Source organism: Tyto alba, unplaced genomic scaffold (genome assembly GCF_018691265.1).
Source record: "Tyto alba isolate M040663 unplaced genomic scaffold, T.alba_DEE_v4.0 Super-Scaffold_23, whole genome shotgun sequence".
Lineage (NCBI taxonomy): Eukaryota > Metazoa > Chordata > Aves > Strigiformes > Tytonidae > Tyto > Tyto alba.
The window spans coordinates 9,482,618-9,496,571 of record NW_024881297.1 but is presented as its reverse complement, the minus strand read 5'-3'; the positions used below and the strand labels follow the sequence as shown (position 1 = coordinate 9,496,571).

Here is a 13,954-nt window from a genome sequence, read left to right as displayed (position 1 = left end):
CGCACGTAGACCTTTCAACTATTAGATGCCACATCAGTGCAGCACATGAAGGGCAAAAAAGATCTCCCAAACAGGAATCTGGCCTCACACTGCTAATTATGTCAACTCTGGGATAAGCAGTCTGACAAGTTCTGGGGTTTTGCAATTTACTGACTAGGAAAGTTCCTGTCACGGTGCATACATCCAATGGAAGTATGTTTCCAGTCATTTCCACAACATAGAGACAGCAACTATTCAAAAAAACATGTAGCTTCATTATTTGAATAAAGGTTTGCACCACTGATAACTTAATAGCAGAAAACCCGGGCAAACAATTGCAATGAATAGAAAAAAAAAAAAAAAAAAAAAGGGGGTGGGGGAGGAACCTCAAGGATTTAGCTAGAGAGAAAAAAAGAGACACCAGTCACTGTTCCTTAGTAGTTCTACCTCCATGTAGTTTCTTCTATAATAGCTTCTCAGTCACACCCCAAACTAAAATCTGCATTTGCCTCCTTCCAAGAATTTACAGCTGCAGGTTCTTGGATATTTGGCAGAGCATCACCAATGGTCCGGATGCCCTATACCTCACACTGGCAAGTGGCCATAGTTAATAATTGATGGAAGTACACTCTGCACTTGCAGGTGGTTATAGACAATAGTTAGCATACATCAAACTGAAAACCTGGCAAAGTGACTATTTGATTAAGTAACTTGGCAATGAAACTAAATTTTAAGGCACCCTGAAGAGAACTACCCTCATTATAATACTGAAAAACACATGCCCAGGTCAGAACAACCCCTGCCCTGGTTAAAGACCCTTCCCCTGAGCACGCATAGTGATAAAAGCCTTATGTAATCTGTATTATAATTGTATTATAATCATTGACCAATCAGTATCTAATAGGTGAATTTGGAAAAGTACTAACCTGTGATTTTTGTGTATGAGAGAAGCGTCTGAACCCACTGTTAGGTGTGCTTGATTTGCAGAACATCCACCGAGCACCCAGGCCTGGATAAAATACAGTATCCCTCCTGGGCGCGTTAAAATTGGCTTATCGCACGCTGGGCATGAAACCACTTTTTGGGTAACAGTCTTAATCAGCACCCAAGGTCCTGTGTTTTGTCAGTGAGTACTGTGGGGTTAACTGGCACTTTATCAGTTTTTACAGGGCACTTCTAAAGCAAGAAAAAAATAAATGTCCAACAAACACTTCAAATGTAATATTTTTGCATTATTCATATGTTTACCGGAGTCTTCACACCATAACCTGTCATCCATTCTTCGGAAGTGTTAAGTACCTCTCTGCACCAGCTCGCTCACCCTGTCCCACTCTCAGGGGAGTATCCGCAGAGGCATTTTAAACAGGACCCTTTAGAAAGGCTTATGCCCAGCTGTGAAGTTACAGCAGCCGCCTCTCCTCAACGCCACCTCCCGCAACCACCGCTTGCCCCAACGCCTCAGTAAATCTCCTCGGCGCCAGCGGCGCGCGAGGAACCGTTACCACAGCCGAAATAACGGCCGCGGGAGAGACCATTGCCGAGGGGAGCGGGGGGGGGGGAAAGGGGAGCGGGTCTAAGCCCAAGAGACTAAAGAGGGAAGACATATGGAAAACTACAAATCGCCAGTAACTGCGAGGTCTGTTTAAAGGACTGCTTAGTGTAGTAATATCTTGTGCTGCTTCACCACCCTTCCGGGGAGGGAACGTCCGAGGCCGCCGCCAGCCAACCACCCCAGGCGGGCGCAGGCGCGGATGAGCAGGGCGAGAAGCCCAATGGAGCGCGGCGGCGTGCTGGGGGGGGGGGGGGCGGGGGGAGGTAAGGCGGGGCGGCCGGAAGCGCGGCCGGGCGGAAGTTCCGCGGGGAGGGGTGGGGGGGGCGCCGGGCGCCCCGGGCCGAGGCGCGGAAGGGCGCTGGGCCGGGCGCGGTGGCTGATGTGAGGTGGGCGGGCCCCGCCGGGGATGCGCGCCCCGCGGGAACAGCCGGGCGCGGCGCCGGCCGGCTGAAGCGCGGGTGGGTGGTCGTGTCCGTCCCCCCTCCCCTCCACCCCCGTGTCGGTGGTTGCGTGGGGCGGCGTGGCCGGCGCCATGCCGTGCACCTGCGGGAACTGGCGGCGGTGGATCCGGCCGCTGGTGGTGCTGCTGTACATCGTGGGGCTGCTGGTGGTGGTGCCGCTCTGCGTCTGGGAGCTGCAGAAGCTGGAGGTGAGGGGCGTGGGGGGGGGGGTGGGGTGGTGTGGTGTGGGGCTGCCCCGCTTCCCTGAGGGAGCTGGCAGCGCCCTTGGGCCCCGAGGAGGAGGAGGGGAGCCGGGGAAGCGCTGCGGGCAGTTGTCGCGCCGCCGGGTAACGGGCAGACGGAGCGAGGTGGAGCGGGACAAGGTTTCTTTCTCCTTCCGGTTCCCTCCGAGCTGGGGCGCAGACGGTGGGTGGGGTGCTGGAGAATTTGGGAGCCAGACTCCCAGTCGACTGGAAGCGCGGCGGGAGCTCTGCCGCTGGGCTGCCCGGGTACCCGCGTTGTGACCCTTAGTGCAAGTACTGGCATTCACAGCCCAATATTCCCTGTCAACATCTCCCCCCGGCGTTCCGTATCGGACAGGTGATCCTGCCTGATGAATTGGGATAGCACAGGAGCTTCTCCTCCAGGCTGGCGCTACCGTAGGACGTTCCTTTTTTTCCAACAAAAAGTACAATTCTAACCTTAAAATATATGTTGCCCAGTTTAATACAGGCTTGTTCCACTGGAGGTAAGCTTTTTCATGGTGTAGTTTTAAGCACTTAATGACAGTAAAATCAGTTTTGAGTCTCCTTTAAATTTCCAGCTTTGAAAAGTCTGTTCTGATGCCTTTGCACGTTCAGCATAATGGATGTTTATATCGAAGTAGTAGCTGAAATTTCAAAATCACTAAATCGGATGCTGGGAGAGAAACTACTCAGGACCAATCTTCGAACTGGAAAGCAACAGAAGATATGGGATGTTGATGTAGAGTAGGGGATCAGTGGAGAAATTCTCAACAAAAAAAACCTGTTTGAGAAGTCTACTGTATTTCTCTCAGTTGTTGGTACTTAGGGTTATTAATATAGTTACTTTTCAGACAACTTTGGTTTAAAATCGTAGCCCTGTGTTTTAGCAGATGTTACATACTTACATGTATACATGCTTATCTAATTCAGAGTGTTAAATGAAACTAGTGGAGATTGCTTGCTAGTTGGAACTTGGTTTTAAAGATAAATATGCTTTAAATCCACAAGCTTTCAGAAACTTTATAATGAAGCACTGAACTGAGACAAGTCTCAGACCTAAAGCAAGAAATCCATTGTGGCTTTCAGTAAATTAAATAGTGAGTATTACTATGTTTTTGTAGAACATTTGTGTTTATTGGTGATGCTTTTGTTTGGTTCTGCAAGATTTCTTACATTTTTCTTTGGAGTTTTTAAGTTTTACTGTAAGCCACGTCAACAGATTGCAAGGCAGACTTTGGGATTTTGTGCATTTGAAAAGGAGAATTAGAAAAGCTAAACTTAATATTGGGATACGTACTTAATGCCCATCTTAAAACTTAATTAGCAGCAAAAAAAAGGAAAAATAGATTATTTTCCTTGCTATGCTAGTAAAACTTTAAAGTGTTAATACAGAACTTTGATCTTGTGTTCTTCTTTTTCTCTGGAAGGTTGGAATTCATACCAAGGCATGGTTTATCGCTGGGATATTTCTACTAATGACTATACCAATATCTCTCTGGGGAATACTACAACACTTAGTCCATTATACTCAACCTGAATTACAGAAACCAATAATAAGGTAACATTTCACATTTTACCTGTGCTACAAATGTTGAATTTAATTCAGACTAAAAAATATTTCTTGTAATAATAAATGTACTTTTGTTATTGTAACAGGATTCTATGGATGGTGCCGATTTACAGTTTAGACAGTGTAAGTGTTCTCTTACTGTTAACAGCTCGATAAAACTCTGTTTGCTGTGGGAGTGGGGGAAAGCAGTGTCACAGTTAGCTGAAACTATGCTGCATGGAGAGTTGTAGTCCTAGAAACTTGTGGGCATTCCTATTTATAGAGTACATCAGAAGCATAGTTCTAGCGACATTACATTCTTCTCGTGGAGCTTGTGGGATTGCTTTTGCTAACCCCTCTTAACCCTGTTCTTGAGGATCCTTTATGACAGATGTAGAGAGGGGTATGACAAGAGCCTGCTTTTGGCCCTTCCATCTTCTCTAACAGCTGAACTGGCAACCAGACTGATGCAGGTAGTCTCAAAATTCAGTGCCTTACCTCTCTTTCTTGAGTCAGGCTTAGTACTAAAATTCTTCCTTTTTGCTTCAGGGGGCAAAGGGTAAGATCCCACAAAAAATCCACTTCTGAATACTTGTATGCAGTAGATTGTGTTGGCCATACCCGATATGGTTCATGTAAATACGTCACCTGCAGAGATGATTTCAGCCAGAGTTAAGCAACACGCTAAATCTGTGGGCTGTACAGGATGTGTGTTTACATGTTGTCAGCACCTCTTGACATTGCAATTACTTCTGTTTCCTCCATAAAGACAGCTTTCAAGGAACTTTTCCTTTGATTTTTCTCCCATCTCTTGAGCGTTTGTAAGTGTCACCATTATGTATGTTCTCCTTTTGGGTTTGGGTTTTTATGTTTTTGGTTTTTTTTTTTTTTTTTTTTTTTTTTTTTTTGAAGACTGGGATTTAGAGTATCTAAGAGTGAAGGAGAGTGGGGAAGAAAACAACATTACCTGTTTCCTATGGGGAATATCAACTACCTCAGACTGGTATTTCAATTTTAAGTACAGAATTTTGCTTTGGAAGAAAATTACCTGCTAATTAAATGAACTTTAGCCAGGCATTCAGGGACATTTCTGACATAATGGAATCTTTCCCTAACTCCTGGATCTTATGGCCTTTGCATATATGGTATCCACCTAGAGTGCTTAAATCTGAGCTGAAAATAAAATTCTCAGTTTCAAATACTGTATTCTCTGTTTACTAGATTCAGTGTTACATCTTGTACAAAGGTGCTGCAGCATCTGTCATCTCTAGTATTTGTTAACAGTGATGATGATGTGAAGCATCTTCCTGTAGTTCTAGTAAGAAGGTCAGAGAAGGCACAACATTCGCTCTACTACAGCCTAGGGAAGCAAAGTAAACTCAGCAGACAGACCTGCCTGTAAAGTTAAAACTCCCCCCAAAAAACCCCCAACCCAGTAGGACAGGTTGCACTGAAAAGTGTAACAGCGGTGTGATACTCAGAATTAAAAACTGAATGCTCTGACAGCTGATCCATAATCACAGTTTTGCAAAAAAAGAAAAAAATCACTTTTCTGGCTGAAATTCTGGGTTAGAGGGATGTCTACCACTTTAAGGCTAATCTGCTGCTTTCTTCTATATTTTGCAAACATGCCAGGACAAATATTTACACATTAGATACCAAAAGAAATCAACTTTATACTGAAGGACTGAAAACTTAGTTCTCAAACCCATACTGACAATGAATATGTGAATTTCAGAGAACAGTTCTATCTTGTCTCCTCCTAACAGGAGTATATTATGTGTAGGGAACCCTTTCCTTAGTTACTTTTAAATGACAGACTGAATTGTGTGGTCAAAGATAGAGAGCATCTGTTGCACAGTGCTTTAAGCACACTTCCATTTGAAGCAGCAGAGATGCAATCTGAAGTTCTACTTGTATTTTTACAGAACATTATTTTCTAGCTGTAACATCATGCTCTTATTAGCCAAATGCTTCAACCTCTGTTTAATTAGTGCTTGCTGTCTAATGAAGTACTTGCTGCTTGCCTAACTAGCCAGCCAGTGTTGTCATTGGAATCACTTTTGTCTTTCTTGCATGTAACTTTTTGTGTACTTCTCTTCTTACAGTGGATAGCTTTGAAATACCCCAACATTGCAATATATGTGGACACGTGTCGAGAATGCTATGAAGCTTATGTCATCTATAATTTTATGGTTTTTCTGTCAAATTATCTAACCAACCGGTATCCAAACCTTGTATTAATAATAGAAGCAAAAGATCAGCAGAGACATCTGCCACCTCTGTGTTGTTGTCCGTCGTGGGCTATGGGAGAGTGAGTATATGATGGCATCTTAAAATGTTAAGCTGTGTAATCAGCTACAAACATTTTGTTTTCATATTTAGTAGTATAGCTGTTGTTGCTTGGCAGAGTCAGTTTATGGTTTGCACACGTTTTGTTTATCTACTATGAATCCCTACTGAAACAGCGGTGAACATGTTTTCATCCAGCTGTAAAACATCCTATAAATTGCACTTAGTTACTAATTTAGGTGCATTGACTCAGGTGGTGGTGAAGGAAGCTTCCCTATTTTTGAAAAATACTGGAAGAAGGTCTCTTTTCCTTTGCTATCATGTAGTATTTGCCATAAATCTTGTGTAGAACTGCAGGTAGACCAGATAGCCCACTGCTTTTACTTCCACAGGTGAAGGACGAAAGGCCATGTGCCCCTGAACTGTTTGTTTCTGCCTGCTTAATCTGATAAGCATCTCTCTTAAGAGATTTTGATAAAGCTGTTTAAAATGTTAAAGACAAATGATGAATGCAAGTCATTCTTGAACATCTTCAAACACAGTGAAAATTGCATTCTCTTTGTTTAGCCCAGCCAGAAGCTTTCCATGAGTAAAAGAAGTGAATCATTGAGTATTTCTTCTTACGTATCTATAAAAGTCTTGGTCTTTTGTGTATTGCATATATACACACTATATACTGTAGCATCTGAAGTCTTGGAAGCAGAAGTTGAAATTGCCGTGAAATAAAAATTTAGTTTACCGAAACTACTAAGAACAGGAAATTTCCATAAGTGAATTGTCTTTAAATTCTTGTACAATGAATTTTGTTTCTCTTGCAGAGTTTTATTATTTAGATGTAAACTGGGTGTTTTGCAGTACACTGTTGTCAGACCATTTACTACCATTATTGCTTTGTAAGTATGCTCATAAATAATTGATCTTCATGATGTAATTTAGAGTTACACTGGGAAGAATTTTCATGCCCTTTGTATTGAATCAAGGCAGTTTGAAAGCAGACTTGTCGTGTTACCTGGCAATTTCAGTCAACCTTGGATTTCTTTGACTTCTCTATAGCAAATAGCTATTTGCAGAATTGAAATAATACCTAGTGCCTGCTGCTGAAAGCAACGGGAGAGAATGTGAGGAACTGCTTATGTGGGAAAATGTTTTTATGATCTCTTAATTTTTAGAGTCTCTTTTTTATCCTTCTCCCTTTTCTCATTGGCTTCAACAATTAGGTATTTTTAATGTCAGATTTCATGTAACTTCTTAAATGTTATTAAACATTGCATGTGACAGGCATGACTGTGTACTTTCACGCATACCATATAACCTGTTGTTGTAAAGGAACAGCAGGCAGTTACGCGTGTTGGTGCTGAAAGCTTAATTTCAGGAACTTTGTATTGATGGTCATTACTGTTAATTCTGTGGGACTGTAGAAAAAGTTGCTACTCCCAAAGAAGATCCATATAAATATTTATATTAGCTCTATGTGTTCTAATAGTCAAAAGCGAAAGAGCTAAAAAAATGACGTTTAATTGTTGAAATCATTTAACAATGGGATATATTAAGCCTGCATTCAAATACTATTTTTTCTATGGAAAATACAATGTGAACTTCCTATGCCATATGCTGGTGGAAACTACTTCTTGTGCAGACCCCACAATACCCATATTTGAGCACCAAAAGAGATTCTGGATTCTAACAGTTGATTGATGTAATGAAGATTTAGCACTTCGAGAAAACCATCTTTTACTACATAGTGATTATCTTTAAATATTATTTCAGAATTTGTGAACTAGTGGGAGTGTATGATGAAGGAAACTTCAGCTTCAACAATGCTTGGACTTACTTGGTTATACTTAACAACATGTCACAGCTAGTGAGTATCAAGAATACATCTTTCTGCTCTTTTAAATCATATTATTAGTATTATGTGAATTTTCTATATGAACTATTGACAGTAATTGTGTTAATATCTGGTAATTCTATCAGGTAGAGTATTTCCCACTGTAAGTCAAAATTACTGTTAAATACTGTATATGTGAAATACTAGGAAAACAGATAATCTAAAACTTTAATTATTTCGCTACAAAGCTTCATAAAGCAATAGTGTCCCAACACTGTACTCCAAAGTGTTTGATGGGTAAAGTGGTATGGCCCAGGCATGTTGGAGCTGCAGATTTGCAGAAGAGATGACTTCATTCGCCCCCACAGCTTCCTCCCAGCACACATACAAAGAATTAGCAGTGTCAGTGTTAAAAATACTGTGCTACAAAGCTGGTGGTAACAACATTAACAGGAAAAAATGGAAAAGGTGCATGCAGTGCTGAGATTCTGGGCTGCCTAACCCTTTGCCTTGTTGGTTCAGCTGCCAGATGATGTCAGGGGAGGGGTGAGATGTCAGCCCCTAGATTTGAAAGTTTCGTTTTGGAGGTCAGGGGTTGCATTTAGTGGCTTGTTGGGAATGCAGAGGAATCATTTTCTGCTTCACCCAGGGCACATTACACAGGAGCTATTGCACAGAGCAGCAGCTCTGGCTCCTTGCTGCTTAACCTTCTAGCCTCCAAGCTTCTTACTTCTCTTGCCATGCTGTTCTAACTCCTGCTGCTTTTGCCATCTCAGCCAGGAAGGGTGTCCTCCTCCTGCTGCCACCCCTGCATCTGATGGGTGACCGTTACAGAAGGAGCTGTAACTGCTTTCTGCTGTGACAACAGTCCCAGCAGCAGCACATACTTCTGCATGTCCTGGTTGACATGATTGCTTAAATAAACTGAGTAGCAAGAGGCTAGGAGAATGTGTGTGAAGAAGGGAGATCAGTTTCTTAGGTTTGGCTGTACATTAGTTTGGTTGCTTGCAGTTGCCATTAATATGCAAATTGTTCAGATTTGCAGTGAAGATTGTAGTCTTTGCCTCAGCTCTCATAAAGAGGCAACACCTGAGGTGTTCTTAACAGAAGCCTGAAAGAACATATGATTTTTATGCCATTTTCCCTAGAGATGTGCTTGGCATTGAGAGGATTTTAGGGGACCTTCCTATGCTTTGCTTTAGTGTGTAGATAGGTGACCTCAGTCTCTGTCTGCCAATATCATGCATTTCAGAAACACATTATCAGAGAAAAAAAAAAAAAAAAAAAAAAGCCTGCTTTAAAACAGTAAGGCAAAGATGCTATAAATCCAGAGCCTCTTTTCTAAAATAGATAGCTTTTAAAGTTTGTATCATACTGTGATATATTTTTAAACTGAAGAGATGCTGTAAAACAACTCCCTCACAAAAAAACCAAGGGTTTGAAAGCTTTTCTTCATTTTCTTGCCCTTGTTAGTTTGCTATGTATTGTCTGGTACTGTTTTATAAAGTACTACGTGAAGAACTGAACCCTATCCAACCTGTTGGCAAGTTTCTTTGTGTGAAGATGGTAGTTTTTGTTTCTTTCTGGTAAGTTAATTATTTACTCATTACTTCTTGCTCTTGGGGTGGACCATAAAAGACCTAAAAAGATTGGATTTGTTACTGAGGTTAGAGGCTTCAAAAAAATCTACCCATAACCTTGTTAAAATGTTGTGAGGGGAAAAGGGTACTAGTACATTGGACAGAGCAGTGTTAGTCACTTGAAATTATTTTTTAGACTTGCTGTTTTGTAAGATGATTCTCAAAAACATAACTTATTTTAGAATCTTCACTTGCCTTTATTTCAAAACAAAAATATTTTTTATATATATTTTAAAGTAACGAAAATTACTTTTTCAAAATAAGTTACTATGAGTTAACTATATATTATAATTTAGGCATTGCCCACACTTAGCTGCTAATGAGTGAGTGCATTTGACTATCTGACTATTACTCTGTGGGCTGCCCTAATACCCTGAAAGAGAAGCAACTTGTTCTGACAACTAACTGGAACAACAAACTCTGCTTTGGTTCTGTTCTCTGTTGGTCTTTAGGACCATGGATGAATGACATCTCTTTTTAAGTCTGTTTTCCTTCTCTTAAAATCTAAAGAGATAAACAGTAAGTTTTTTGTAAGATTCTTCATATGTACACATATGAACAGGCTTTGTTTACCAGATTTGCTTGGAGGTTTTTTGGCACTACTGTTACAATAATAATAAAAAATAATCTTTATAGGCAAGCTGTGCTTATTGCATTGTTGGTGAAAGTTGGCGTTATTTCTGAGAAGCACACCTGGGAATGGCAAAGTGTGGAAGCTGTGGCTACTGGCCTACAGGTAGGAGCAGACAATTACTTAGGGGGAATGGCTACATGTAAGGTGATGTAGCTGATCTCAGGCAAATGTTGTCATTCTCACTTTAACACAGGCTAGATTAGTACTGTACTTATTCTAAGTCGGGCAGAGTTTTAGCCAGTCACCCTGAGTGAGTTTTATGCTCAGCACTTCTATATCCATGTGTTGGGCAGACGGAGTGTGCCCCAGTGAAATACTTCTGTTTGATATCCTTGTACTTCTTCTTGCAAGAATTCATTGTAGAGCTGCTTCCCATTGAATATCCACTTCCAGCAAGTCAGGCCATCAGGGAGGGACTGATTCCGATACGCATGTAGTACCCATGGGTCTCTGAAGCCTGCCAAGAATATCCTCCTTCTGGTGGAGAAGTAGCTGATGCCAGTATCCCAAGGCAACTGCAGTCTTTCAGTTGTAGAAGAAACCTGGGAGCTATTTTTCTCCAGTTATGAATGATTAAGTCAATATCTCTCTCATTGCAGGATTTCATCATTTGTGTTGAGATGTTCCTGGCTGCTATTGCTCATCACTACAGTTTTTCCTATAAACCTTATGTCCAAGAAGCTGAAGAAGGGTCATGTTTCGACTCTTTCCTTGCAATGTGGGATATTTCTGATATAAGGGCAGATATATCAGAACAGGTTCGAAATGTTGGTAAGTGACAGATTTGTATGATCTGTTAACAACGTATGTATTTCCAGCTTCATTTTACAGTATTATCCATCTCTATAGTACCTTGAGAACACTCTGTACCAAAGTAATGGCAGCTGTATCCTCAGAGGATTTCATGGTTTATCTGGCACTTTGCTCTTTCCAGTACTCCTGACTGAGCTAGAGTCTTGTTTATAAGTTTTCTTTTAAATAGATGAATCTCAGGGTAGGTTTCAGGTGTGTCATATAGAAGAGAGCAATGTCCATTTTGGCTTTTGGTGTTTGTTTGTTGTGTTTGTGTTGTTTCTTTTTTTTTGTTTTCATTTAAAAAACAAAGGCATCCCTTTAAAGACTTATCTTCTAATTTAGCATGTCTATTTTAGAGTTGATGTGTTCAAAGACCTTGGTAGTGCTAGAAGTATTAAAAAGTATTTTCATTTGGCATAATTCTAGGAAGGACAGTTTTGGGCCAGCCAAGGAAAATGTTCTTTGCTGAGGATCATGAACAAAACGAGCATACAAGTTTACTGTCTTCATCTACTCAAGACCCTATTTCTGATGCTTCTTCAATGCCATCTTCACCCATGGGCCATTATCAGGGGTTCGGACACACTGTGACACCTCTCACAACACCAACAACAGCCCCTGCAGTTGATGGTATTTACAACACTTCTGCTATTCGAGACACTGAGGAGTCACCTGAACTAGAGCACAATTCATCAGAGAAAGCTTTGAATAAAAGTTAGACTCACCCTTTCTTTGAACGTGTCAAGGAGTCTTATATACTTGCCACATATGTTCTGTTAACAAGTACTATTAGCGATGAAAGTTGAGAAGTTTGGAAAAGCTACTGCGCAGACTGGAAGAGGATATGGCTGTAACTGACATCCGAATTCTGACTCTATAATGGATGTGAGGATCTGTGAGTACCCCGTGAATATAAACCACGCACACTGTAGAGGTTTCTCCATAAATTTAAGAATCGACTCCTTAAAACTGCTGAACGCTTACACATCATGTCGAAATGACACTGACTTTTATTGATACAAAAGAAACATTTGAAAAAATACTCTGCTCTACTAAAGAAGAAGTGTAAGTACTACTAGCAATGGGAAAACTTAATTTCAAGAACGTAATTTAAGGAGGGCAGTAGCAAAAAGTGTATTAGCTTTGGTTGTCCTCTTCACAATGGTAACTTCCATACCCCAGTGTTGAATGGAGTGTGGACGAAATGGTAACTTCTGTACAGATGCCATCTTCCCTTTCCTGCATAGCTAACTAAACCCCCTTCATTAAGGTAATTATTACAGAGCATCAGTAAAGAATCTATAAAAGAAAGCATTCCCTACAGGCCTCGCTGTGAAATTCCATGCCCAGAACATATGTTTGATGTATCTGTTGTCCTTGTAGCTCATAATTTGTAAGTCTTTTACATTCAGAAGAGACAGCCAGGATGATAGGTTTTAGATTAATACCTTACCCTTGATGACTTTTTTCCTGTCCTTCTAAAATGAGACAACGGTTACTACTTTAAAATACAAGGGCGGGGTGGGACGGATGATGACAAAAGACAGGAAATAAAGGATGTCAAAAAGGAAGTAGAAAACAAAACTGATTATTTAGTTTTGGTTAAAATAAATTCTTTAACACTTAAGGTTTTTTTAAGCTGTTAAAGCAGAGTATCTCGACAATATGTCTGTAGTAATTTGTACCCATAAATTTGTGCGTGTGTGTGTGATTATTGTATTATATTTCTAGTATATCCTGGATTCAAATGTAATAGTTGATTATTTTACCACCACCACCCCAGAAAAGATCTCTGCTAAGGTAAAACTATGTAGCTATTCTAATACTGGGATTAGTAGCATTAGATTTCAGACCAAGAAGTACACTTGTATCAAAATGTTATTTTCCAAAAACTGACAAAATCGGAGGAGGATTGTTTGTATCCCGTTACCAGATTTTTATTACTGCTGCATGGTTGCAATCTGACAAAGAAAAATCTTAGAGCACTGACCTTTTACGTGACATCTGAACTTTCTTTTTCAGGATTGTTAGTGTTTACAGGATAAATGTTTAACTTCTGGCTGTCAGTAAATTCATCTTAAGTGCTTTTTTTGCAGTACTAGTGTGATGTAAATATTGCGCCTTACTCACTAGGCTGCACATTTTATAGTTGACCGTACTTGCTGTATCTGAAGTTAGTTGAAAGTGCAAATCATAATTTCCAATTTGCCAAGTCACTGCCTTTGTTGTAAATAAGCAATTAAAGATTTTATTTAAACTGTTCACTTGCTTTCAATGTGATTTACTGCTACAGTAATTTAAGACTGTGAACAACATGAATACAACTGCCTCCTTCATGGAAGAAGGGGATCTTAAGCAGAAGTAGTACAAGAGTTTGTACTTTCACTACTGAAAAAGGAATTCTTGTTTGAGCTTATGAAGAATCAAAATCTACTTATTTATGCTTGATTCCAGATATGTTTTTGTCCATGTAATAGCTGTTTTAAAAGGAAACAACTTGTAAAAGCTTACACCACCTGGGGACGTCATTGCCCACAGTAGCCAGTATTAGAAATAATCTGATATCCTGCATGTATACAGGTAAAAAGGGGCCGTGGTAGAATTAACAGCTGAAGGATCAGAGCTGCTGGAAGCTAAGTAGCAACTGTGCTCTAGCTTTTCAGAAACATCACAGCAAAGAAGTCTCTTCATACTTGAAGTTACATCTGTTTGGTGTAAACGTAGGTACAGAGAGGGGACTTTGATAGGAAAACAGCTGGTGAAGTGTCTGGGTTGCTTCTTTTGCAGCATTTCTTGAAAGCTACTCTGTATACACTATTCCTGCTTTATTTTCTTGGATATAAATTACTTCTTCATTGCAATAGCTTATAGGATTGTATTTTTCTATGGAAGATTGCTACTGAACTCCCAAAATAATAGAAATATTTCAATGATACCTACCCTGTTTCAAAAACTAGAATGGTATTCCACAGCATGACCTATAAAGTTTATTTGTAAGTA

The 13,954-nt window shown here is 40.5% G+C and overlaps 1 protein-coding gene across 2 annotated transcripts; it reads left to right on the top strand.

Moving 5' to 3' along the window:
• The first annotated feature begins 1,837 nt into the window (after window positions 1-1,837).
• TMEM184C (transmembrane protein 184C) lies at window positions 1,838-13,216 on the top strand. 2 transcript variants are annotated; one of them, XM_042796387.1, is made up of 10 exons: window positions 1,838-2,180; window positions 3,644-3,774; window positions 3,873-3,909; window positions 5,874-6,079; window positions 6,876-6,950; window positions 7,825-7,918; window positions 9,359-9,471; window positions 10,162-10,261; window positions 10,759-10,930; window positions 11,381-13,216. In XM_042796387.1, the coding sequence occupies exons 1-10, from the start codon at window positions 2,064-2,066 to the stop codon at window positions 11,671-11,673; spliced, it is 1,338 nt and encodes a 445-aa protein (XP_042652321.1). In that variant the 5' UTR covers window positions 1,838-2,063; the 3' UTR covers window positions 11,674-13,216. The 2 variants fall into 2 exon arrangements, with proteins under 2 accessions (XP_042652321.1, XP_042652322.1); XM_042796388.1 differs by lacking the exon at window positions 1,838-2,180 and adding an exon at window positions 4,678-4,768 and having other exon boundaries at window positions 3,722-3,774.
• The last annotated feature ends 738 nt before the right edge of the window (window positions 13,217-13,954 follow it).